Below are 23,558 nucleotides of genomic sequence, written 5' to 3' on the forward strand. Positions count from 1 at the left end.
ACTATGTATGAAATTCACTTTGCAGATTATAATATGCAGAATGAGCTGTAGTTGGCCCCCCTCAGTTAGATGTAATCCAGACAGGTTTGTGATTTATATTTAATTAAACACAATCTCAGTTAATAAATGTAAGTTCTGCTGTAGTTTCAGCAACCTTTTTTGAGTAGTTTGGGAAATGATTAACAGGTTTTTGATTGAGTAATCAATGTGAAGCATTTGCCATGCTGTATCTGTTCCCCTGAAAGGCATCCCAGGAATCAGTGTCACTCAGCATTGTTGAACCAGTGGAGCTCACATGCCTTGGATACCCAAAAGCATACTTGTAGATCTTCATGCTCAAGAGGAATGTTCCTCCTGCTTGAGTCAGAGAAAGATGTGCATAAGAGCCTGTCTTAATTGATTAATCTGAGGTGTTTCATGAGGCTAATTTCTTAAATGTAAAAGTGTAAGTCATCCTTTTGCTATCTGCTGAGCATAGGGCTGGGAGTAAAAATGTTCTACAATAAGTTATTTTACAAACTTCCGTAGACTTTATTGAATCCCTGTGTTATGAGGATTTCTGAGCACAGTTCAGCTGTCCTGAGCAGAAGAATTTTTTTTCTCCCCTTGAGGAAGAGGAGCAGTGGCATGTTTTTAAGCAGTGGCTAGTTGGAGAGATTTTGTAAGAAAGTATGTACTATACTGTGTTTCAGCACTTGCTGGTTTGTGTTCTGCAGGTCTAAAGGAAGAGCTCTGTCAGCATTAGCACTTTGGCATGAGATTGTTTTTTCTTTTTTCCTTTCCTATTCAGAATGTAAAGGTTGTACTTTTCATAGTCTTTATGACTCAGATGTTTTAATCTGTGTTTTATATCAGAAGGTTAATGACTTCAGAGAAACGAGGTGCTTGTTGCTATGTTGTAGTGTGTTGGTAGATTAGATAGCATAACTTCTGCCATGTCATTTTGTTTTCCAGGTGAATCATAGAGCATACAGTAATATTGTCTGGTCTGCAGGGAGTAATTTAAAAGCTAAGTCATGGTTACTGCATTTGACACAATACTAGTTATGTTCCTTGAAGCAGCTGTATTTCAAACTAGATTTTTAGGGGATTAAACTAGAATTGGCACCTAGATAAAATTAATTTCTATGTCAAATTTGGGGGAGTTAGGAGAAGCCTTGCAGAATATCACCCCCTAGATGTAAGTCAGTTTTAAATGTTACTTAGTCTTAATTCTACTGTTCTGTTTAAAAGTAGTTTTTTTAAATATTTTCTTTTATCAGGGAGAGCACGTTTGAATTCTATGATTTTATAAATGTGATGGTTGCTAGTGCAACATATTCCCCTCTGCCTCTTGAGGCCTCTTAAGCATTTGTCAGGAAAGCTTCCTTGTAACTTTGCCATGGGAGACTTGTTTTCTCCTGTCAGGCTGTGAAGGCATTATTGACTTGAAGTCTCAGCTCCTAGATCCAGGCAGTATAAAGGTTAGATCATGAATGATTCCATGATATGTGCTATGAATAAAGTCTTTGTTTTGCAGTCATTTGAACAAAAACTAAAACAAGGCACTAATTTTAGTTTCTAGATTTTACTGTGATCTCTGTGGTTATTGTAGGTGGCATGTAGTCTCTGATTTATTAGAAGATTTGCATAGAGTTATGAAAAGGCATATTGGCTCAGAAAAATCTTGTTTCAATACATGGGTTTTCTATATTTGTCTTGCATTTGATTTACACATGTTAATGCTTCTTCAGGCTACTTTTTCTTTGGTTGTCTAGGCTAAGGACCTTATTATTAAGACTCACCTGATTCCTTACTATCCGTGTTGAAGCCAATGAATTTTTGTCTTGAGCCTTCTCGGTACTTGGGTATTTATTTTCTTTCCTTATTTCTGATGATGCTGAATCTCTGATTAAAAATTCAGACACCAGTTTGCTTACTCTAAAGTAATATTTTCATTTGGATAACATAATTGAAGGGAGTCATAGCACTGCAAGCAGTATTTTAGTTGTACTGTTAGCAAAACTACACTACTGGCTGGACAAAAACTTGCCTTTGAATTTATATTGACTGGTGACCATTTAGTCATGCTGGAAATTTTCATGTGCTTACAAAAGTGATACAGGAAAGGACAACCTGATGGGCTTTTTCAGTTTCAGATCAGCTGAGTTGTGTACTTACCAGCTTTATTTGCTTTTTTCTTTTTTTTGCCCTAATGTAGGAATACGTATTTCTTTATAGCTACATTTAAGAGGGAATGAAGTACAAATGAAGTTGTGCTTTTCATCTGTGCTGTTTCCTTGCATATGTGAATGCATTACTGGCAGCTCACACTTTGTTCTTTGTGTGTGCATGATGTCTTATTTTTCATTTGCCATTGAAGATTTGGGAGAATTTGTTGTATTTGCTGGTAGCCTGCAAGGTAATGCTCAATTACAAAGTATTTTGTTTTGTTTACAAAAGTATGGAGAAGGAGGCAGAATCACATGCAGTAATGAGCACTGGAAAAGCACAAATAAGTCTTATATGTCTTACAGACTAGAGGCCTGAGGTGCTTTTGCTGTTCTTTGTTGTATCACCTTGTCAGGAATTGCTGGCATGCTCAAAAAAAAAATTGGTCTTTTCAATATTAGAAACAAAAATCATGAATCCTTACAGTACATAGTGCAGACCTGGAGAGCTTAGTGTAAAACACTTGGCTGTGATATTCTCTTCTAGGTTGTGGTGTTCAGGAGGTGGGCAGTTTAGGCTCTCATTTCTAGGCAGCATTTTGCTTTTGCCTGATAATTGGGTGCAGACAGGATCACAGGGAGATTTAGGCATAATTTAATCAGAGTGTAGTGAATGTTAAATTTTGAGACATGAGGTGAGTTATTAGATAATCCTTTTTACTTGAGATTTATTTCTATGATGATTGAGTATACATTTTCATGATTTATTCCCCTCAGCTGGTCTGAAAAAGTACTGTTAACTTCTGTCAAAAAATATTGCTTAGCTTTGCTTGAGTTTCAAACTCCAAGTATAAATGTACATTGAGGTTATGTATTCAAGGAAGTTCATTTCTATGTTACTGATTAAAAAATATTTGGTTTGTATCCAAATGCGTAGAAGATCAAGGAGAAGTGAAGAACACATATTTACCTAACAGAACTTGAGAGTTCTAAGATTTCTTCTTGTTTCTACTTGTATTTGGATAGTGCTGAATTGTGAAATGAATATGCAAATGTAATCAACATTTTGAACCTTTTATCCTAATTTTTTCCCCTTAAATTGATTTTTTGTTTAGTGGTTGACCTTTTTTAGGAAGTAAGAATGACTGTTTAATATAGCCTCCTTCTGCAAGTAGGACAAAAAGCCAAGTTTAATACGCAATTAGCTTTCTGAATTGATTGATAAAATCAATCTGTAGAAATGTGAAGTGAGTGCCTGTAATGTGCCTGGTGTAGCTGACAGGCAGGTCAGATGAAAGGGAAGGCTGCAGTCTCTGTTCTCCATAAATTGTGGCAAGTTTCCCCTCTTACTCAGAAGTGGGAAGTGTATTAAAGGAGTTCTGTGTTGCATACTGAATGGGAGTAGCTTTATCTGCCTGACCTCTTGATTTGCATGTTCAGGTATGGACAAGGCATAAAGCAGCACTTGAGTGTTAAGCAAACTAGCAGTAGGTCACTAATATTTTTTGAAGAGTATTTTATAAAGGAAGCTGAGATGTGATAAATGTGCTGTGGAAGCTGTATTATTTTTATTTTTCTTGCCACTTTAGGAAATGTATGTGTCTTCAGTAAAAGATAAGTGGCAGCACTGGGAAGGATGTTTGGTGGTCCTGTAAAAGGTCATATTTTAACTTCATTCTTGCAAGCGGTTGAAGCAACCTTTTGTTCATGGCATCTGGGTAGATTAATCTTGGAGCTTCTCTAAACTTTTTGAAATGTTACTGGCTTTTTAAAAGACAAGACCCATCACATGTTCAGTGTCTATTTAAATCTGCAAATTAAAAATGACAGATATTAACTTTGGCTCACAAAGAGCATTTTGTATGTTTTGTAGCTGTATCCTGCTAATCAAATTTTAAGTATTTGGGGACTGAGCTGCCAGCTGGAGTTTCTTGATTTGTAATTCAGTTGCTATATATATAGTATTTATCTGATTCTATCAAATAAACTTTTTGATTATTTGCTCCCAATCTGGAACTATTTTGAGAAGGCCATTTAGAGCCATTTTGTTGAACTGTTTTATGGTAAAATGGCAGGACACTGAGGATCTGCACAATAAAGGCATTAGGCTAAAACCAGGATCTGAAAAACTGAATCAGAGTCACAGGGTGGTCTGGTTTTTTGCAGTTACTAAAGTTTTTCCAATGAACTTTGCCCACATGGAAACTGAACTAAAAAAAAAGAGGTGAAGAGGGCACCTTATTAGTATTCAATAAATACTACTGTGATTTATTAAATGTTTTAGGTGGAACATTTAAAGCTGTGGGGAAAGTACTTTCAAAAGCCTAAGCCTAAGACTTGTGCCTTAGTCAAAGGCCAGTCATTTCAGAAATGATTAGAACCTAATAATGCCAGTTTTAAGGAGTTACTTTTATCAGCAATGCCAATTTTAAGTAATACCTTTTTTCTTTCATGCTGTTCCTTCTTTTTCTGCAATTTAAGCCTCTCTCCACCAAGCCAGGGTTTCCTGCTAACCTGGAGCATAGACCCAGCTTATTTTTGCGCTGTGTCAGTTCCCTGGGCTGGCTCCTCACACAGCCTCCAAAGGTGGCATTTCCTTAGCTGGGAGTGTGCAGCAGGGATGGAAACTGGAGCCTGAAGCTGGGATGGGCCAAGGCTGGCAAAGCCAGCTCTGACACTGTGAGACTGAGTGGATCTGGCTGGAGCCTTTCAGGTTGTGCCACTGCTTCTGTGAGCACGGGACCATGCAGGGCCATAATGGATGCATTTATTTATTTATTATTCATTATTTATGGGTGGTTTTCTTTGTGAATATTTGGGGGTTTGGGGGGTTTGATTTTGGTTTTTAACTTCACTGGTGAAGCTCTAGATGCTGTAAAATGGCTTACTCCAGCTGTGTGCAAATGTAGGACAGATGTACTGTATTTCAGCCTGCTGTATAACCCTGGAGTTTTTTGTTTATTTTACTGTACACACCCCCACCCTCCTATCTTGATTTTCAGAAGCTTTTACTACTTAGCAAAGAATGATTTAGCTTTGATGACAGGCATGTAAAACCAAAAGGTGCCCGTGTTTCTGGAAGTATAGAACTTAAGTGTGTATTGAGAAAGCAAGAAAATACAGCTGTACGTGGTTTTTAACTACTGTAGATTAACTTCAGATTATATATAGAGACATATATAGCATGTGCAAACATATGCTGTGTATATAATTTGAATTATAAATTTCTTTTTGAACCTTGGTAAATCTTCAAGAAAACTTTATACTTCATCTTGGAGGTTCTGAAGAACACTGTTGGAAAATCACTTTAGTGGTTCATGAGAACTGTAAATCAATGTTTTTTCCATCTACGGGAAGATTTTAAAATTTTATTTTTCACTTTCCATTACATTACTATTTCTTTGTATGTCTCTGTGAATGCAGCAGGATTGCTTCCCAAAGTATTTTAAAATGAAACATTGTAATGCAGTACAATGAAATGCAATTGAGATATTCTTTCTTTCTCAGGAAAACAAAGAAATAGACTGGAGCCAATGGATACCATATTCGTTAAACAAGTTAAAGAGGGTGGACCTGCTTTTGAAGCTGGGCTGTGCACAGGTACTGTTCAATAGCATGTTCATGTACATTATGTAAAATACATATGATTTAAGTTTGCTACTACATAGTTCTATCTTCCATTTAAACCTTGTTTTTTCCTTTAGAAGCTTTTAAGTTGTCCTCCAGTGTTTTTCACCTTGGAACCTTGTTTTGCTTATTAAGGCATCAAAGTCCTAGTCTTTCTGATTTGCTGTCTTAAAGAGAGTAACAAAATACATGAAGAAGAGGGAAAAAAGGAAAATAAGACCTGTAAGCTCGTATTTCTTTGGTTTGGGGCAAATTGGTAACCTGAAAACATTTAGGTCTTTGTACATGAGATAAAAGTTTTCTACTCTACCTCCTTTAAATCAAATAGGAACAGTCCAAGTCTGTCTGTTCTTACAAAATTCTTTTCAATTGCTCATTTAATCAAACTGGAGAGCAGAAAACATGGAGGTTTTTTTGTGAACTGGTTCATACGTTAAGTGCTGAAAGAAAACAACCAAACAGTATTAGAGTAGAAAATCTTCCAGGTGATAAAGTTACATATATAGATGGATGCCAATATGAACACAAGTTTCTTAAAAAGGTGGCAAAACTTCTATTCTGTGAAAGGCTTGTGCTTGTGTCAATAATGGGATGTTATATTTTTAGAAAAGTTATATACCTCAAATTGACTGGAATGGAATAAGTTTTGTATGTTCTTCCTAAAGAAATACAAAGTTCCTAGGTTGATCAGTTTAAAAACAGTTCTAGATCCCACTTGTACACCATAAGGGTTTTAGGTTTTTTTTTAACTCCTCCTTAAATAGTTATTTAGAGAAGGGATACTTTGGCAGAATTTGATTGCTATTATATAAAGATGTTTTGGCTTGATAAAACGCAGCATATGTTGAATTTGTACAGAGGAACCATGTTAATTTCTGCTCTGTTCAGTGTCTGCCAAATTGAGAGAGATGAAATCTGTAGAGAATTTTTTTGGTTTTTTTTTTTTTTTTTTTTAGTTATAGAAGAGATTTTTAGGAGCCCAGAATAAAGAGCAGAAAATAAATGAGAGAAGACATTTTTAATAAGTAGAATCTTCTTAAACACACTGCTTATAGCAGTTACATCTAATTAGGTCATGCCAGTATTTCTTGTTTATGAATTTTAGGGTGAAATATATTACTGTATCTCTGTCTTGGTATTATAAAACATTTAGGGAATAATCAGCCAGGTAGATTGCTTAACCTCTCATGCAGACACTGTATACATTTATTTTGTAAAATCAACTGTTATTGTTATTACCTGGTTTTGTTTGGTTTTTTTTTCTAATGTAATTTTGCTCTATTTCATGGTCACACCAATGAAAACACTTAATATTCAATATGAGTTTAGGAAATTGTTTGTCAATTCTTGTTTCACTCCTGCAGGGTCCTTTGTAATACTGAAAGTTCAACATATGTTTCATCACTGGTGATAAATGAGCTCCATTTCAGGAGCTTACTTGTCTGCTTCTCACCAGAAAACTTGAAATATTCTGGCAAATTTGAGGAATAGCAAAAGATATCTTAAATATAAGACAGAATATAAAATTCAGAAGTATTTTTGAATACTCCTGTAAAATCATCTTTATTAGAGTTAGAAAGGTAATACCTCTCCCATATTTAACCTCTAAGGCATTTAATTAAAAATAACATATCCTGGAGTTCATAAATACTAGAAATATTGAAACATGAACAGCCAAAACAGATCAAACAGATCTGTATTTCCCATGTCTTGATCTTCGTGCTGTCATTTATCTTTATGTAGGAATATAAAGAATTAAGTGTATGTGGATGGGGCATTCTGATTAATCTCTACTTTGATCAAAATATGTAGCAGGCTACCAGACTGATGGAGAGCTGTTAGAAAAAGCCTTCATGTTTCTGTGTCCTTTTTTGCACTACAGTTTTGCACTGACTTCCCTTCCTATGGATCTGAAACAGAACAAAGTTGCACTTGCAGAGTTGTCTGTGCTCATGTCATTTATGTAACCAGTTCTGCAGTGTGTCCCCATCAGATCTTTTGGCAGATCCGTGGAATGCCTATTTCAAGTAGACTTGTGTCACTGCTGTGTGTAATCTGGTCTGCTTCTGTGAAAAAATAAAAGCTGCACAAGTATAGATAAAATTATATGACCTACTCTAATGATACTCCTAATTATAGTTTTTAGTGGGAATACTGAGTAAAGATCTGTGGCAATGTAGCCCACATAGCAGGCTGTTCTTAAACAACCTGGAAAAGAGCCAGTTGAAGTCCCAGAGAAGGATCTGGTGTGTTCTGGGGAAGTTCTGCAGTATGACCTAGCCAGGATTCAGAGCTTGTTGCCACCAAGCTTTCTTTCATTGCTTAGGAAGCAGGAGAGAAGACTCAGGGTTCTTTCAGGCAAGAAGGTAACTGGTGGATGAAGGGGAGTAGGTAAACTTTATAAGAAAGTTGAAAATATCATACCAGTTTATTGGCATGATGTTTTACCTTGTGCGCAGACAAAATTAAAAAGTCAGATCTGTGTAGTTTGTTAATCCATGGGGTTTGTGTGGGGAACCTCCACAGAGCACAAGTATTTAAATCATTATTGTCCCCAAGACAGGGTGGGTAGTCAGAGTGAACAACTTTTTCCTTGCTTTGATTTGATTTGATCGTGCCAGAAAAACAAAAAGGGCTTTTAAAAAGTTTCTGAAGCAATGTTGAAAAAGCCATTCCCTTTGCCTCACTTTGCACAGGTCCTTTCTTTCAGCTTCTCCTCCTCCAGTAACTATTTCAAGCTCCCTGTCTGTAATCCTTCAGACCATTTTCTCCTCATTAGGAAATTCAAGATACCTTTCTGCTCTTCTGATCAGAGATGTCTTAGATACCATTTGGTCAAAAGAGCAGGATAGGTTTTTCATCACAGGCTAAAAACAGCTCTACACAATATATTTCACGATTAATTTATGAGAGTGTATTAAACTCTAAATGAGGACAGTGTTACAAAATATTCGGAGAAATCTTTTTTGATTTTTGAGGCAGACATTTTACCTTGAATTTAACATATGGGTGTTCTTTATTTTGTGAGGTATAGAAATACAAAATAAAAACTGTTTTACAAACATCTAGACAAACTAATTTCAGTTAAAATTTTTCCCTCTACAGGTGACAGAATTATAAAAGTCAACGGAGAAAGTGTTATTGGGAAAACATATTCTCAAGTCATTGCATTAATACAGAACAGGTAAGATAATGGTATTATCATTATATTGGTATATAATAGTATTATAATTATCAATTAAGTATTGTATTATCATTATACTTCTTATATACTGAGCATTAAGTGCCCGCTTACAGTAGTTTTGAAAAGTCATCGTATTACTAAATCTTCATTAATACACACTCAGTTTTATTATTTCTTTTTTTCATATATTTGCTGCTTGCTGAGAAGAGTTTGAGAATAGATGTGCTGAATTGTACCACAGTCTTTTTGTTGTTGGTACTTGTCCCTTGTTAGCAAATAACACCAAGTGTTATAGAGGAAGTTTGAACTGAAATAGATTCGGTATTTATACATGTGTCAATTGGAAAAAAAAGATTATAAAATCCACCTTGCTTATGAGATCTCAGAACTAGAAATCAACATATCTGGTGAAGGAAAAATTTATGCTAGTGCACACGTGCACAGTATCTGCAGTAAGTCTTTGCTTTCCTCTGTTTTGCAGCAGATTATGAACCTTGCTCAGAGCTGAGAAAATACTGATATTTACTGCTCCTTCAACTTACAAGCACTTGTGAAATTATGTCTGTGCATGAGTCTAGACACTCTTTCATGTCTCATGTCTGCTTCTTTTTACAGTTTTCTTGGTGTCAATTTCTGTTCTATAGCAACAAGTTTTCAATATATTACTGAGTTATGTGGCAAAAGGATGTATTATGATCAGTATGAAAGAATGTTTTCTAAGTACATCTCATGGGTCATAATTTTACTGGCTCGTCATGTGTTAGATATGCTTACTGTTTGGAGAAGGAAAAATCAGATTCTAATTTTCCTATTTCAGTGATGTCTTCATTCAAGATTTTGTTCAAAATGTGTCCACCTAGGGTGGTTTGTGTCTGTGGTTTTGGTTTGGATGTTAGTTGTTATTTTGGGTTTTTTATAAACAACAAAACTGTATTCAGAGATGTGATGGACAAAGTAGACTGAAACATGTTTTGTGTCATTAATGCTGTCTGTACAAGAGCTGGACAGATGGGCTTTTTTATTTCCTTCACTGGACATAACATAGCCATGGCTTGTTTCTGTATTTTGTATTTTTACAAGCAGCGCTATTGTACAATAGTGTATACCCAAGATACATTGTATGCCCAACTACATAGATCAGTCAATCAACTCTCTTCATCCAAGAAAGAGACCAGTCACATCTTTGAGTGCCTTGTGTGCTCAGTGATTCTTAACTCTAGGTGTGCCTGGGAATGGAGTGTATTTTCAGTGAGGGTAGGTAGTGAACTGTTCAATAGGACTGAACCCCTGCCCCCTGTGGGTGAACTGGGCACCCCTGAACAAGCCTTGTCAGTGATTTTCTAGTGCAGCCAGGGAGGATGTAGCACACTGCTGCATCTATCCCCCTGATTTCCATCAGGGCAGGGAGGATGAAGGGATGCTATTGTGTTAGGAGAGAACAGTTTGTTTTCTAAAGCCAGATGTGTACATCACAGAAGATCGTAACAAAAGGTCATGTGTATCCTCGAGCATTTTATACAGCATATTCAACCATCAGGAAGTCTACAGCTGAACCTCTTAGGATAAACAGATAAATATTAATTCTGATCTGTAGTGAGAGCTCAGACTCCACATCAGGTGTATCTTGTAGCTTACAGACAGTACTTCTCATGTGCCAGAAGAATCAGCTGTCTCTCATTCTTTGCTTGAAAACAGTATTTTTGAGCTCAGAGCAGTTTGGTCTGAATATAAGTTCTTTTACTTATTATGCTGCCATTTCATGGCAAATAAAATGGCGTTATGGTACATGCTGCTCTTGCATTAGCATTGCCACCTGGGCCAGACTGATGGTCTGTTATGCCATTATCCTCTGTGATAATACCCAGTAAAGATTTCTTTGAAGTCTGTGAAAACACTGAAACCACAGAGTGATTGAGTGGGCAGATAATACCAGCCTTCTTTCTGTAAATACTTGATTCAGGAAGTTGCTGGACCACAGGGTTTATCTTCATTGATTTAGTAATTCTTCATAGGTTGGCCTTGCACAAATTCACTTTTGAGTGTCTTCACATCAAAACCACCCAGTGATAACAGTTTTTATTGTGTTTTTGTGTCTTTGCTGATCTTTCATCCAGCACACCTTGTCTGCTTTAGTTGGCCTTGTGAAGGCAACTTACTGAAAGGCTTTTTGAAAGGCAGAGTTGTCTGCTGAAATATTTTTTATGAATAAAGATGTTTTCTTCATAGTCTTAATGTGTTGTATGTTGGTTTTCTAGAAATTTTAATTGCTGTACTTTTATTTTTTTAATTACTCATTCAAACATATTGATGACAAAATGCTTATTTTGTCATTTTACTCATCATCCGAGCAGTTTTTGAGGTTACAACACATTTTATCCTCTTCTCTCTAAAGAGGGGGCTTCCCCATTGCTCACTGTTCAGCTCTTTGCAATAAAACTCAGTGCAGGCTGACAGATCTTTTTAGATTACTTCTGTGGCTTCATTTTTCTAGCTGCTTATGATTTTTCTAAAAAGTTGTTCAATTTTAGCTGCTTGTCTTCATTATATAATGCTGCAGACATCAGAACTTAGCTGCTTTGGGTGAAATGATACCCTTATCTTCCAGTGGGACTTAAGGATGGGATATAATTCAGACATGCTGAACATTACTGTTCCCAGAAAAGTTTCAAGCTGTGTCTAGAATGTTTTCTATTTTCCTCTGCTTGGAGATAGCAAAAAATCTAAAGTTACAGTAGTTATTTCCTCTGGGAGATAAAAAGCACACCTCAGAAGAGATGGTAGAATTAACTACAGTCCTGTGAGATTAATCATGGCTACACTTTTAACTCTATATTTCCTACTTTTTTGCCAACAGTTGCTGGTTTGGTCCATTAAGAATTTATTCTTATCTGTTTGCATGTATAATCAACTTGGAGATATATGGATTGCTAACATAAACTCTGTAAATTATTTATTATTCCAAATAAAAGAAGAAACATTGATTTGCAACTTCTCTTTCCTCCCCCTTTTTTTCTTAAACTGGGGAATTTGAATGATTGTCTATTCTGCTTGTTTCTCCTTTCAAACTGTTCTTGAAAGTGTTTGGATTACTCAGAAATGTAGAGAGTTTAGCTACTGAATCTGTTTCATTAATACAAAATAATGCATCAGAAGATAGACTTTATGATTACTGCTTTAGTTTGATGACTTGGAATCAAGACATTTGAATTTAACTCTCAGAATGTGTAATTAAAGTAATTGGAATGATAAATACCTTTGAGAGTTCTGAGTACTGTGTCTGGTGCTCCAGTGTAGACTATCACTTTCTGTGTGGTGGTTCTTACTAACACTTTCTAGTTCATAATTTGCATTTACAGGATATTGTACAATAAACCAGAAGTCTTCCTTAATACTTTTTGTTTCTGATATGAGAAATAAAAAATGTCCTTAGAGCATGTCTCAAGATACGAAGTAAGAACATCCAAATTGTCTCCAAAAGGCAATTGTCTCTTCAGGCAAACAGGAATAGAATAGTTAAGTAGTTATTAGAGTTACATGGAAAACATTGTTTCTGAATGGAACCCTTTAGTCCTCTGAATGTCTTCTAAGAAGATGCTAATTGTGTAAATGGATTTAATCACTTTCTTAAAAAGGGAGAGGAGGAGAAACATGCAAAATATTTCAATGAGTATGGTTTGTTCTGTGTAAAGTTACATTTTTTAATATAAAAAGTACTTCAAAAGGAGCAATGCTATCATAATTTTGACATCCAAGGTCTTAATCCTGCAAGTAAACAGTTGCCTGATGTGATATTTACATCCATGTGTAGAACTGAAATCTGAACACTTTGTTAAAAATGCCTCAAGCTGTTTATGCATTCAGTCAGTATGGGAAATGCTATTGTAAGTGCACATAAAGTCAATACTCCTTTGTTTCTTAAAATTCAGTATTTTAAAATAATCTTCACAAGGCTTTTGAAGACTTACTTTTACCTAGATATGTGGGGACTTAAAAAAAAACCCCAACTTAAATCACTGCTAATCTTCAGTTTTTAGACTAAAGTAAATGTTATGCTGCTTGGAGAACACTTTTTTCCAAAATGAATAGTAGTTTAAAAAGATTGTGAAACCAAATACCCATACTCTGCTTTTGGAATTCAGCCTTACGTCTGTGGTTGCTAGAAAATGGAAAAGGAACCACAAAATAGAAACATTTTTTATATGAGAAAGCATAATAAATCACACATTACATTTTGAGATGATGGCTTTCTTTTCTGCACAGATAAACTGAGGTCCCTTGTCAGTGCTTTCATAGGCTGATTGCTGTGCCCTGCAGCTGGGCCAGTCTTTGTGCTGGTTTTGTCTTTTGTCACCTAATGCAGTGAACTAACCAGTACAGATGAGCTGATTTCGGAGATAGCCACTTAGCTTGCATTGATACTTATGCTGAAACTGGTGAGATTTTTTTTTTTAATCCTTTTTTTAATTCTTACAGGTGAGATTTTCTAAGTAATGGTCACAGTAACTTCATTTTGGTTTTTTTGCCCTCCTTAGAATAGGCTGTACATTAGTCTTTTGTAGTCCTTCTCTGTACCTGTTCCATTTCACATTTAATGAATGTGAACAGATTATTCCATTATCTCAGATGAGATAATAAATTCACCTGTTCTGTATCCAATGTGGCAAGCATATGCTTTTCTCTTGCTTGTGAAAATACCTTATTCTGGTAGATACCAACTGCGAATTTCACTGTTTAAAATATTCAAGTGAGTAGCTGGTACATTGTACATTCAGTGTCCTGGTTTTCCTTGTGTTTGAGTCACACTGATAGAACTATTCAGATTCCTGGATCTTTATGCCACTGCTGCTGCTTGTTGTTTCAGCAGCTCAGATGACAAATGGAGCACTCAAATAAGAAGTGTTTTTCATCCATCTTTCAGATATCATGTGAATGACTGTTTAAGTTGATCCTTCTAGGAGGTGATTGGAGTGGAAAGGTGTAGGTCAGTACTGGCCTTGGTATTGCTCCTCTTTGCAGATGAAGTGGTGATTATAATGTCACCACAGCAATTTTAAAGAAGTGCTAAGAAACTTTAGTTTTAAATTGAAGAAAGAGGAAAGTTTTAGCTTTTATTCACAGATTTGTCACATTGTTTTGTCCAAAAAGCTCCAAACAAGTAGTGTCCTTTAGGACCTAAGGGAAAAAAAAAAGGAAATAAAGCTACCCAAAGTGTTGGCTCAATAAACTGGCTCAGTCAGATTTCTCTTCTACTCTTCCTAAGATTCTCAAGCAAGTCTTTGCTATTATTGTGTCATGTGTTTGTCATAATAGCTGAGTGTTGGAGTTTTTGAAGAGTTTTCCTCTATGGAAGTAAATGGATTATCTTTGTAATAAGAATTGAAAATCTCTGAAAGTTTATATGTGATATTTTTTTTCTGTTTCTTTCAGTGACAGTGTATTGGAACTTAGTGTTATGCCAAAAGATGAGGACATCCTTCAATTGGTATGTTTATGAAGCTTCTGTTCAGAGAGTATATTACCTAACAAAAATGTTCTGTTGTTGGTTACAAAGTCTTAGAAGTGTGCTATCAGCAAATAGTTAGAGTTAATATTTATCTCTTTGTAACTTCTTTATTATCCTACCTCATTGTCGTGCCTGAAATTTCAGGGGAATCTAAATATAGGGAGTACTGTCTTCACATGATATTTGTAGCATGTTAAAAAATACATCTTGTTCATATTTTTACTGTAATTTGGATTAATTTCATTATGTTAGAATGTATGAATCAGATTGCTTCCTTTAACTAGGTTGTCCAGTTCTAAAGGATTTGAATTAAAAAGCTAGTATATGAAGCCTTTATTAATAACTCAGTAATTGGTGAGTGGACTGAGAAGTATGATGAATGGGCCAAAGGTTATTACCAAATTTTAAAGTTGTGACTGCTGTAAATGTTTTGTTGCACTAGTTCTTATTTGTTCTTGATTTTAATTGAGGTCCTGCATGTGTAGTAAGATGATTCATCTCCCATTTAGTGTCTCTAAGTCCAAAAGAGTCTTGAATAATACATGATATGTAAGGGCATATTGTGAAGAATCAAAAACAACTCACCTAGTATATTGGTATGTGCTAGTTTATTTTTAATTGGAAGCAGAGGAGAGGAGAAGATGACAAGAAGGGTAGATTTTCTTGTTGGTATTTGGAGAAGTCTGTTTTCTAATCCATACAGTAGTAGTAAGATGACTGTGTTAAAAAAAAAAATTATGGGTTTCAGTAGCTGTTTTCCATTATTACAGACCAAATTAAAGGGTAAAGGAAAAAACAGACTTTGTCATTAAAGTGAAAGTAGAATCTAGTACAGGAACTCTCCAGCTAGGACAACAAGCCAAGATTATTAGAATAGAATAGTGATATTTTAGAATAGAATAGAGATATTTTGAGAACATTTGATGAAGACATATTTCAGTAATCCAACACAGAACACGCTGGGGGCAGGGTGTGAGTTTTGATTGCATGAATAAGTGAGAGAGAAAAGCTGTTGGGGTGTTTTTTCATGGTCGGTTTTTTGGTTTGTTTTTCCTTTTTTTAAATGGGAACTGTGAATACGTATAAATGCAGGGATAGTACTGACATTTAAATTATATGAATGCCCTATGCATCTAATGCAGTCTTATTGCCATAATAGTGTAAAAATCTGGACAAGGCAGGAGTTGTAGTTTTAAAGTTAAACATTTCTGTTTGTCTGGATGGAAAGACACATCATCTCTCTGCTGGCAAAACACAAAGTGCAAACTTCAGGTGATGTAGATGTGTAAAATAATGGGTTGTACATAACTTGTTATATCAACAGGTGAGATGGGGGCAGAGGGCAGAAGAGGATGATTGTTGCCATTATGGGTTAGGAAGGGATATTAACAAAAAGAGAATAAGGTCATTGTCCTTGAAAAGATTGAGGGGCAAAGAAAAGAGGAAAATATCTGACTCTGGAGGTCCTAGGAAAAGATTGGATATATGAAAAATCTTGAGGTGTCATTATAAAAAAGGTCCTTCTGAGTTTTCAGATGTGATAAGAGTTACGAGTTTTGTATGTGAGGTAGCTCCCTTGAAGATAGGAGGATTAGGTTTGACAGGTAAAGTCATCACTTTGCAAAAAATGCTTTGCATTGACCCTGTAGCTTGTGTGAGTTGCTTCAGTTGTTCACTGTTGGGTTGGGTCATGTTACCAGAAGGGTTTTGTGCTACTGTTTGCTAAGGTACATTTGTTTGGGATAAAGTGAACTACCTTTGAGGGCTTCCAGTTGCACATAGCATTTTCCAGAGGAAAGCCATGGAGGCACAGGTGTTTCCTGTATCCATAAGGCTGAGCACTGGGTGTACTTGGGCCTATAGGAAATGACCTCTGATAGCAGCAGTTTGTTCATTCAGTCCTGTCACTGAACACTTCAATATATGTGTTTCCAAGTGTCAGTCTTTGATGGCTGAGCTGCAACTTGTGAAGAAAAAGATTATAAACATGAATTGCATCTTACAACAGTCTATCGGTTGTGGCCTGTAATTGTATCTGTTTTAACCTACCACACAGGAGGGAAGGTTTTGGCACTTCTAAAATAATTTGCAATCTCTTGAGACAGTACATTCTCAGTAACTTCAGTAAAATGAAGAATCTGTACAATTCCTCTGAATTATAATAGAGGAGAAACACCTGAAGTTGTGTTATGTGAGCTGTTATAGAATGTTAAATAACTTGGTTGTTTTCTGTGACAAATGTCACTGTAAATGTCTTCAAATAGTGTTGCTCATTGTAAATTGATGTTAAATACCAATATGCTATAAAAATGCAAAACTCCAAGCATTGCTGGATATTGTAGTATGAGCTAGCAAGTGGTATATCTAGTGCAAAGAGGATGGAATAGTTTCATTATATTCAGGAATGATGCTGGTTGTGCTACATTTTATGGTACTTGGCAGTCTACTCCATGTGCTCATGACTGAGGGCTGGAAATACAGTTGCTTGTTTCTATCCTTAGTTTGCTATTTATAAACCTTGAGTTTAGTCTTCAGAAATATCCATATATGTCTGTGAACCTCTTGGTATATTGAGCTTCCAGAAAACAGGGGCTTCAAATCCAATCATCAATAGTAACAATGAAGTGGCCCAATCCCCTCTGTGGCATGTGAACAGTGCTTACTTGGAAGGGAATTACATGTGAAATCCTACCATTAGTGAAACCAATGCCACTCGTGTTGGTTCACTCATGTGATGTCAAAAATGTCACTTTGTGGATGGGGAAAAGGATATTTAAAGCATTTGTATCCATAACAAAATCTTGAACTCTTGACAGCTCTATATGTGTTGGTCCTCCTCAACTTTATGATAAATTTACTTAAATTTATCAAAAGAGATTATTTTGAAATATTTTTAGGTATATGACCATTTTTAAACTAGGAAGAGGATTATTTTTATGTCATGCTATTCTTGGTGGTTCAGATTTGATGCATCTATATGCAATTTCTGTAGCATTCTTAACTTTTTTTGACAGAATTTTGGCATCTTGTAGGTTTTAGTACTGCTGACTTTGTGCAAATGGGAAGACGCATTTAGGTCAACTACAAATAGTTCCTATTTCTCAAGTGTATTAAATGAAATTGTTGCTGTTTTGTAGCCTTTGGATAACAAGTTTAATGCTAAAATGCTGTTTAAATTTTGACAACTTTCCAGTTGTTCAAAAGCTTATTGTGCTATGTGGAAAATACTGAATGTAAAGGTGCTCCATAGAGTAAATTGAGTTTTCTAAGCCTATTTACAGGTGAGCATTATTATGAGTATTGTCAGTAGGCTTTGTTGTGTCTAGCATGTCCTCTGTATGCAGGATTTTTGGACCATTTTTTCTGGGAATGTTTCATCTTGGAAGATACTGACTAACTGTTCCTTGTGCATGCAAAAAAGAATACAGCCTTCAAGTCACTGATTTTCTAAGTACCAGGCACTTGAAAATAGCACTCTTTGAAAAATGGTATCTTCAATATGATCTGCATTGGAGCTGTTTATTTGGAAAGTTATTTGTAATGTATGTAGCATATTAATCATTATATATGATGCATATTACAGCTAAATATATGTAGATATTATTTTGTAAAGTATATAACTAGGTTGTGTATAAAACATACATACTATATATAAGGTAACCTTTTGATTCACCATTCATTTTCTAGCACTTTTCTCACTGCACTCACTCAAAAGTTCATCTTCCCTAACTTTTAGCCTATCTCCATTAGTTTCATTTCTAAAAAAAACGTTTCCTTTCAGGAATGGTCCCTAAAGGTAAGAGGTTACTTCTGGTCTTAAGTGTTGTCACCATTACATTTAATTAGTCTCCAAATCTCTTGAAATGTTCCTTAGCCTTCCAGAAAGAACTTTGCAGTTTCATTTACAGAAAGATGTTATTGAAAATTCTATGAATAATGGTAAAGGTGGAAATGAAAGGTGGCTGTTTACTACTGTGTTTTTGATAAATTTAGAATCTTGCCGTAGAATTACAGACCAATGAAGCTGCAGATCAGTAACTGAAAGTTTACCACATTTGAACAGAAATGTTTGTTTTGTCATAGATACTAGGGGAACCAAAAATCCTAGATGGGAATTACCAGGAAAATGAGTAAAAGTCAACTGAAGCACAGATTTTCTTTTTTTTTGTTTTTCCTTCTTTCTAGTCAGATAATATGGAAATTTCCAGTATATTGGAAGATCTGTACAGCAGGGGTGTACAGTGCTGCATTATCATTTCTGATCTTAGAATTTTTGTGGGATTTAGTGGCTCTCAAGGCCTTGTAGTACCCTGAAATTGCCAGCTGTGCACCTATAATTAAAACAAAAAAAAAGGGGGGGAGAACCCCCTTTAGCAACAGCAAAAAGAAAAATAACTTCAATGAGGGAATGTATCCTAGAGTTTTACATGCCCCAGTAACCTCGTGTCTCTGACTACAGGTCTGCCCACCGTTGGCTTCCATGTTAAATACTGCCAGTTTAATTTTGTTTTACTTCCTGTGACCATCCAGTTGCATCAGACCTAGTGGAGCAGCATGGCAAACTGTGAAATACTTTCATTTGCTTTATCTTTTAATGAAGATAGAGATGTTTTTCTAAGTAGCTGTATTTAGTCCCAAGACTTGGAGCACTTTTTGGTTCCAGGTTTTGTGCTGAGTTACTGATGTGCACAGAGGTTGATATTAAAGCTGTGGCAGCAAGTACAGTGGAAGGCAGGGTGTGGTGTGAAGACACAGTGACCTAGAAGAAGAGATTTAAATTTTGTTGTCAAACAATGCATGCTAGAAAATACCATTTGCATCAACACTCCTAGCCACAATTTAGACTTCACATGAAAATCTCTTACACAGCTTGTATTTGGAAATAAAACTTATTTGGCCCAAGGCATTAAATTTTGTATACTAAAAATGCACTGCCTTTAGGAAGAAAGGATATGCATTTTTTGGATTTTTTTTCAAATAATATTATCTGACTGTAGTGTTTGGGTGTCTCAGAGTAAAATGAAAGCACTTGAACTGTATTACTAACATTCTTGCCAGAACAAACTGTAACTAGAAAATGTTTCAAGACAGAGGTGAACCTATTCTGGTGTGCAGTTTCCACACTCATGATAACAGTGAGTATAGGTTAAGACTGGGGAAGAGAACAATTTACTAGTGAAGAAATAAAGTCTGAAGCCAAACTGGTTGTAGAAGTAAAGAAGAATGCCTCAAGCCCAGTCTTGCGAGGAGTTGGGAGTGTTAGCTTCTGATTCATCAAAATGCTTATCACCAATTTGTGAATAGTTCTGTTGAAATTGGTGTTGTTATTCACCCTGTAGTGGAGTGAAGCACACCCATCCTCAGTGAAACATAGGGCTGCATGTTTTCATGGATTTGGGCTGATGGGTGTTGGGTGTGGTTGGTTTGAGCTTTTGAAAGTACAGGGTTTCCCCGCGATTCTTTCCCAGAGGAATCTCCATGCATTTGGCTGTTACTGTTCTAGCATCTAACAGCATGAAATCAGGGGGGTAAAATTCAGCTGAATTTTAGGTGGTTAATAAATACCTTGTAAAATTGTTTATTTGCTTAAAATGTATTTTGCCTATCATGAATGTTTTACCTTAGGAGTTAAACCCTTAACGGTTCTACAGATTCACAGTAAGAAATTAATCCTTTACCATAGGAATTTGCAAACTTTGGGCAAACAAAACCAGATTGCAAGGTGGGAAGAAATGGTACCCAGTAACTAGAAACATGCTGAGTTCTTACTGTAAGAGCAGTAATTTTCGTCTAGTAATTGTTGCAGAGCTGTTAACCATCAGAGCAGTTAATGTTACTCTAAATTGCTGCATTTGTATGTTAGTCTTTTGAAACTGCCATTGTTTTGAGAAGGTAAAAAAGAGCTCATAAAACATCTAGACTAATTTTGGGACCATGTTGGGACTTCTGAATAACTGCTGAGTATCCAGTTCTGGATGGAAGGCTGGTGTCTGAATCAGGAGCATCACTAATCTGGATATTAAAAAAAAATTTTTTTTGTTCTCTAAATTGTGAGCCTTTTTTTGTTTGGCTGATTTGGTTTTTGTTTTAAGACTGTAAACACTTAAATTCAGCCATACCCTAATGATACTTTTATTAATGTGTCGTGTTGCAATCACTTAGAGATTAAGGTAGCTTTTTTCATATGATTTTTTGTTAGAGAAACTAAAGAGAGAAATACTCAAGCTGTGTTTTGTGTGGTTGCAAAATATGTTAAATATCAAAACAATGTATGAACTAATAAATACATTGGTGTATTTCAAATTTCTTAGTCTCTAAACCTCTTCTAAAAATCTCATCACTTTGTGCTTAAAGCAGTTAAAATATTTCATTAATAAAAAGGCTGATAATACATCCTTCAGTGTGACATTTGCAGGATACATCCATCAGTTTCTTTGTCATTTGCATTATTTTCTGTAGGCCCTTAATCAGAGTTATGAAACAAAGATATCAAATACTCTTTGTGGAAGTATCACAATCTCTTTCTTGAAAGTATTCTCTGCTTTGTTTCAGTGCTTTATTGGGTAGTGGGTGGAATGAGATTGAGAGGAGAAGTACACTTTCCAGTAACTGTCTTACAGAGAACTGGCAATCTGTCTGTCCGAATATACCTGCAGTCATGGAAATATAATTTGTGGGGGGAGGAGAAAACCTAGCTGATCTCGTTTTGGACCCTCATTTTGTGGGAATGCTGTCTTCTGAAGGTGATATTTTAATACCTGTGATAAATTTTGTCAAGAGCTGAGAACTTATTTTTATACTCACTTGTAGTCTTTGGCTACAATCAGATCACACCAGCTTTGGAATTTAGCCTTTCTGCTGTCAAAGTCAATGAAGCATTGTTTGTCAGGGGAATGTTTTACAAAAATATAGAATGGGTTATTTTCTGTTGGTGTAATGTGTGCACATCCCAGAGAAGGTGGGATATCGGCTGTTTTATCAGCTGTATAAATTGATAATTATTTTCTGATTAGGGGGCAGTGTATGATGATTTTTGTTTGTCTTGCATGCCAGAAGGATCTCACTCAATCTGTTTTTTGAGTCTTCAGCATCTGTTCAATTTTTTTCAATTTAATTCTTCATCAAGATCTTAAATAGCCATTTATTTAAAGGTTTAGAAATACTTATCTTCATACATTCCTTCCCCCCATTAAATGTGTCAGTGGAAGCCTGTCCTGATTTTTACTATAAGCGGAGGGAAAAAATTACAGATCACATGAGGAGAGTATTTCTGCAGCATCATTCCTCTAATTTCAGATGTAGAGGCTGAAGGCAGCTGCAGTCAGCTGACGGTTGGTGGTCATGTTCGGATATACGTGAGGAAGGGGCGTGCTGTTTCAAGTGCATAATGAAGCCGTTGTTTCGTCACCAGGAAGCAGGGATGGATGGTAGCAGCCCAGGGAAATGAGAGACAGTGATGTTGCTGTAGTGGAAGGGAAATCTCATCACACGGAACCAGAGCTCTCTGCAGGCAGCTGTAGGGATGCACAAGGCAAAATGGCACAAACGTGTTTTGCTTTCAGTAAAGGTACAGGATAAACGTAAGGAGCAGATTAAAGCCTGAGATGGACATGCTCACAAGGAGGGTGAAGTTATTTTTTATGCTCTACTGCCCTTTATGTCTGTTGGTACCTTCCAGTGAAATCAGTGTTAGCTGTATTTTTAGCTTGCTGTAGTCAACATCAATATAACAAGATAATTCTGTCTTTACATCTGTAAGCAGTTTTTACTGTGTTTTCCTGTTTTCTGCCAGCTGCAGTTTACAAAGGATGTCACAGCACTGGTAAGAAATGTACAGTAGCCATTTCTCTGATGGTTTTGTAAGGCATGTTTTTCTTAATGATTTGTGAGAAGCAAGAATATGAAACAGCAAGTTTTGATAATGAGCTAGATAGTCAGAGCTGAATTTTCTTCATAATGCTGATCTCTTGATTTGTGGTTTGTGCCTGTGTTATTTGGTCTGTTTTCTCTCAGTATGCTTTAATATTTTGCACTTCACTAATGCTCGGTGTAACATTGCAGCAATATTGGAAATGCCTCGCCCTCCTCTCTACTTTGCTCTGTGTTAATTTTATGGCTGCACTTGGGCTTTTATAACTGTCTGCTCTTAAGGCAGAGCACATTGATGTACTGGAATTGAGCATGTTATGATTTGAACAGGAAATGCTGTGATATGATAGCACTCCTAAGTGTATAAAAGCCCTGAGAAATTATTTTAATCTTCTGTTACATTGGCAGGCTCTGCATTGGCTCTTTATTTCATTATGTTCAAACTGAACAAAGTCATGCTGAAGTTTTTCAATAATAGAATATTGTTTAAGTATGCTGTATGCTTCTCACTGATATATTATTTTGAATGTTCTGTTAATTTCACAATGACAAATGCTGCTTTCAGAAATGCTGCAGAAACGTACTAAGTATAATATAACCATCTTTTTCTTAGGAGTCAGGTTGTTATGCATGAAGATGCAAAGTGCACTAAGGAAATTAGAGATTTCATTTTGGGTTTCAATAGTGCATGGGCAGTGGTGAATATGAATTTTCATACTATTTTTACCTCAAAGTAAAAATGCTAAATATCATTAATATTTTTACAGTAAAATTTATGTACCATCTACTTGCTGTATCCTGTAAAATATAAGATGACTTACAGGGTGTTGGCTCACAACAATATGTTACTGCTTCAATTTATTCATTAGATGTTTAGGAAGAGTAGCTTATATGTAGAAGACATCTTATTATGTATGCATATTTATTTATATAAAAATTATTTATTTATATTTTGTGTGTGTATGTATATTTATTTGTCTGTACTTTTCATATGTACTGCAATAAGTGAACAGAGTTGTTTTATACCCTAAGTGTATAGAGAATTTTCTAGTGCTAGTTGAATTTATTATGCAGCATTTTAACCTATTGAGCGCTGTGAAATTCCAGTTTCCAGCAATGGGAGGCTTAAACAAGAAAAATGTGTGAAGTATCATGTTATAAAGCAGAATTAATGGGGAGGAAAATACTGTGTTGTGTGCTCATGGATTTTGAGAAACCTGACTCA

General features: G+C 35.8%; 1 protein-coding gene across 5 annotated transcripts in view; it reads left to right on the top strand.

Annotated features, from left to right (window-relative positions):
- ARHGAP21 (Rho GTPase activating protein 21) overlaps positions 1 to 23,558 on the top strand; it is a 112,060-nt gene that overhangs the window by 56,708 nt on the left and 31,794 nt on the right. For 4 of the 5 annotated variants that reach the window (XM_063149816.1, XM_063149832.1, XM_063149825.1 and 1 more), the window contains 4 exons: positions 5,658 to 5,750; positions 8,883 to 8,961; positions 14,389 to 14,443; positions 22,257 to 22,286. In XM_063149816.1, coding sequence (XP_063005886.1) covers positions 5,658 to 5,750; positions 8,883 to 8,961; positions 14,389 to 14,443; positions 22,257 to 22,286 — 257 coding nt within the window. The remainder of the gene's footprint in view (positions 1 to 5,657; positions 5,751 to 8,882; positions 8,962 to 14,388; positions 14,444 to 22,256; positions 22,287 to 23,558) is intronic. The other variant, XM_063149831.1, reaches the window with a different exon arrangement.

This window comes from Melospiza melodia, chromosome 1, assembly GCF_035770615.1.
Source record: "Melospiza melodia melodia isolate bMelMel2 chromosome 1, bMelMel2.pri, whole genome shotgun sequence".
NCBI lineage: Eukaryota > Metazoa > Chordata > Aves > Passeriformes > Passerellidae > Melospiza > Melospiza melodia.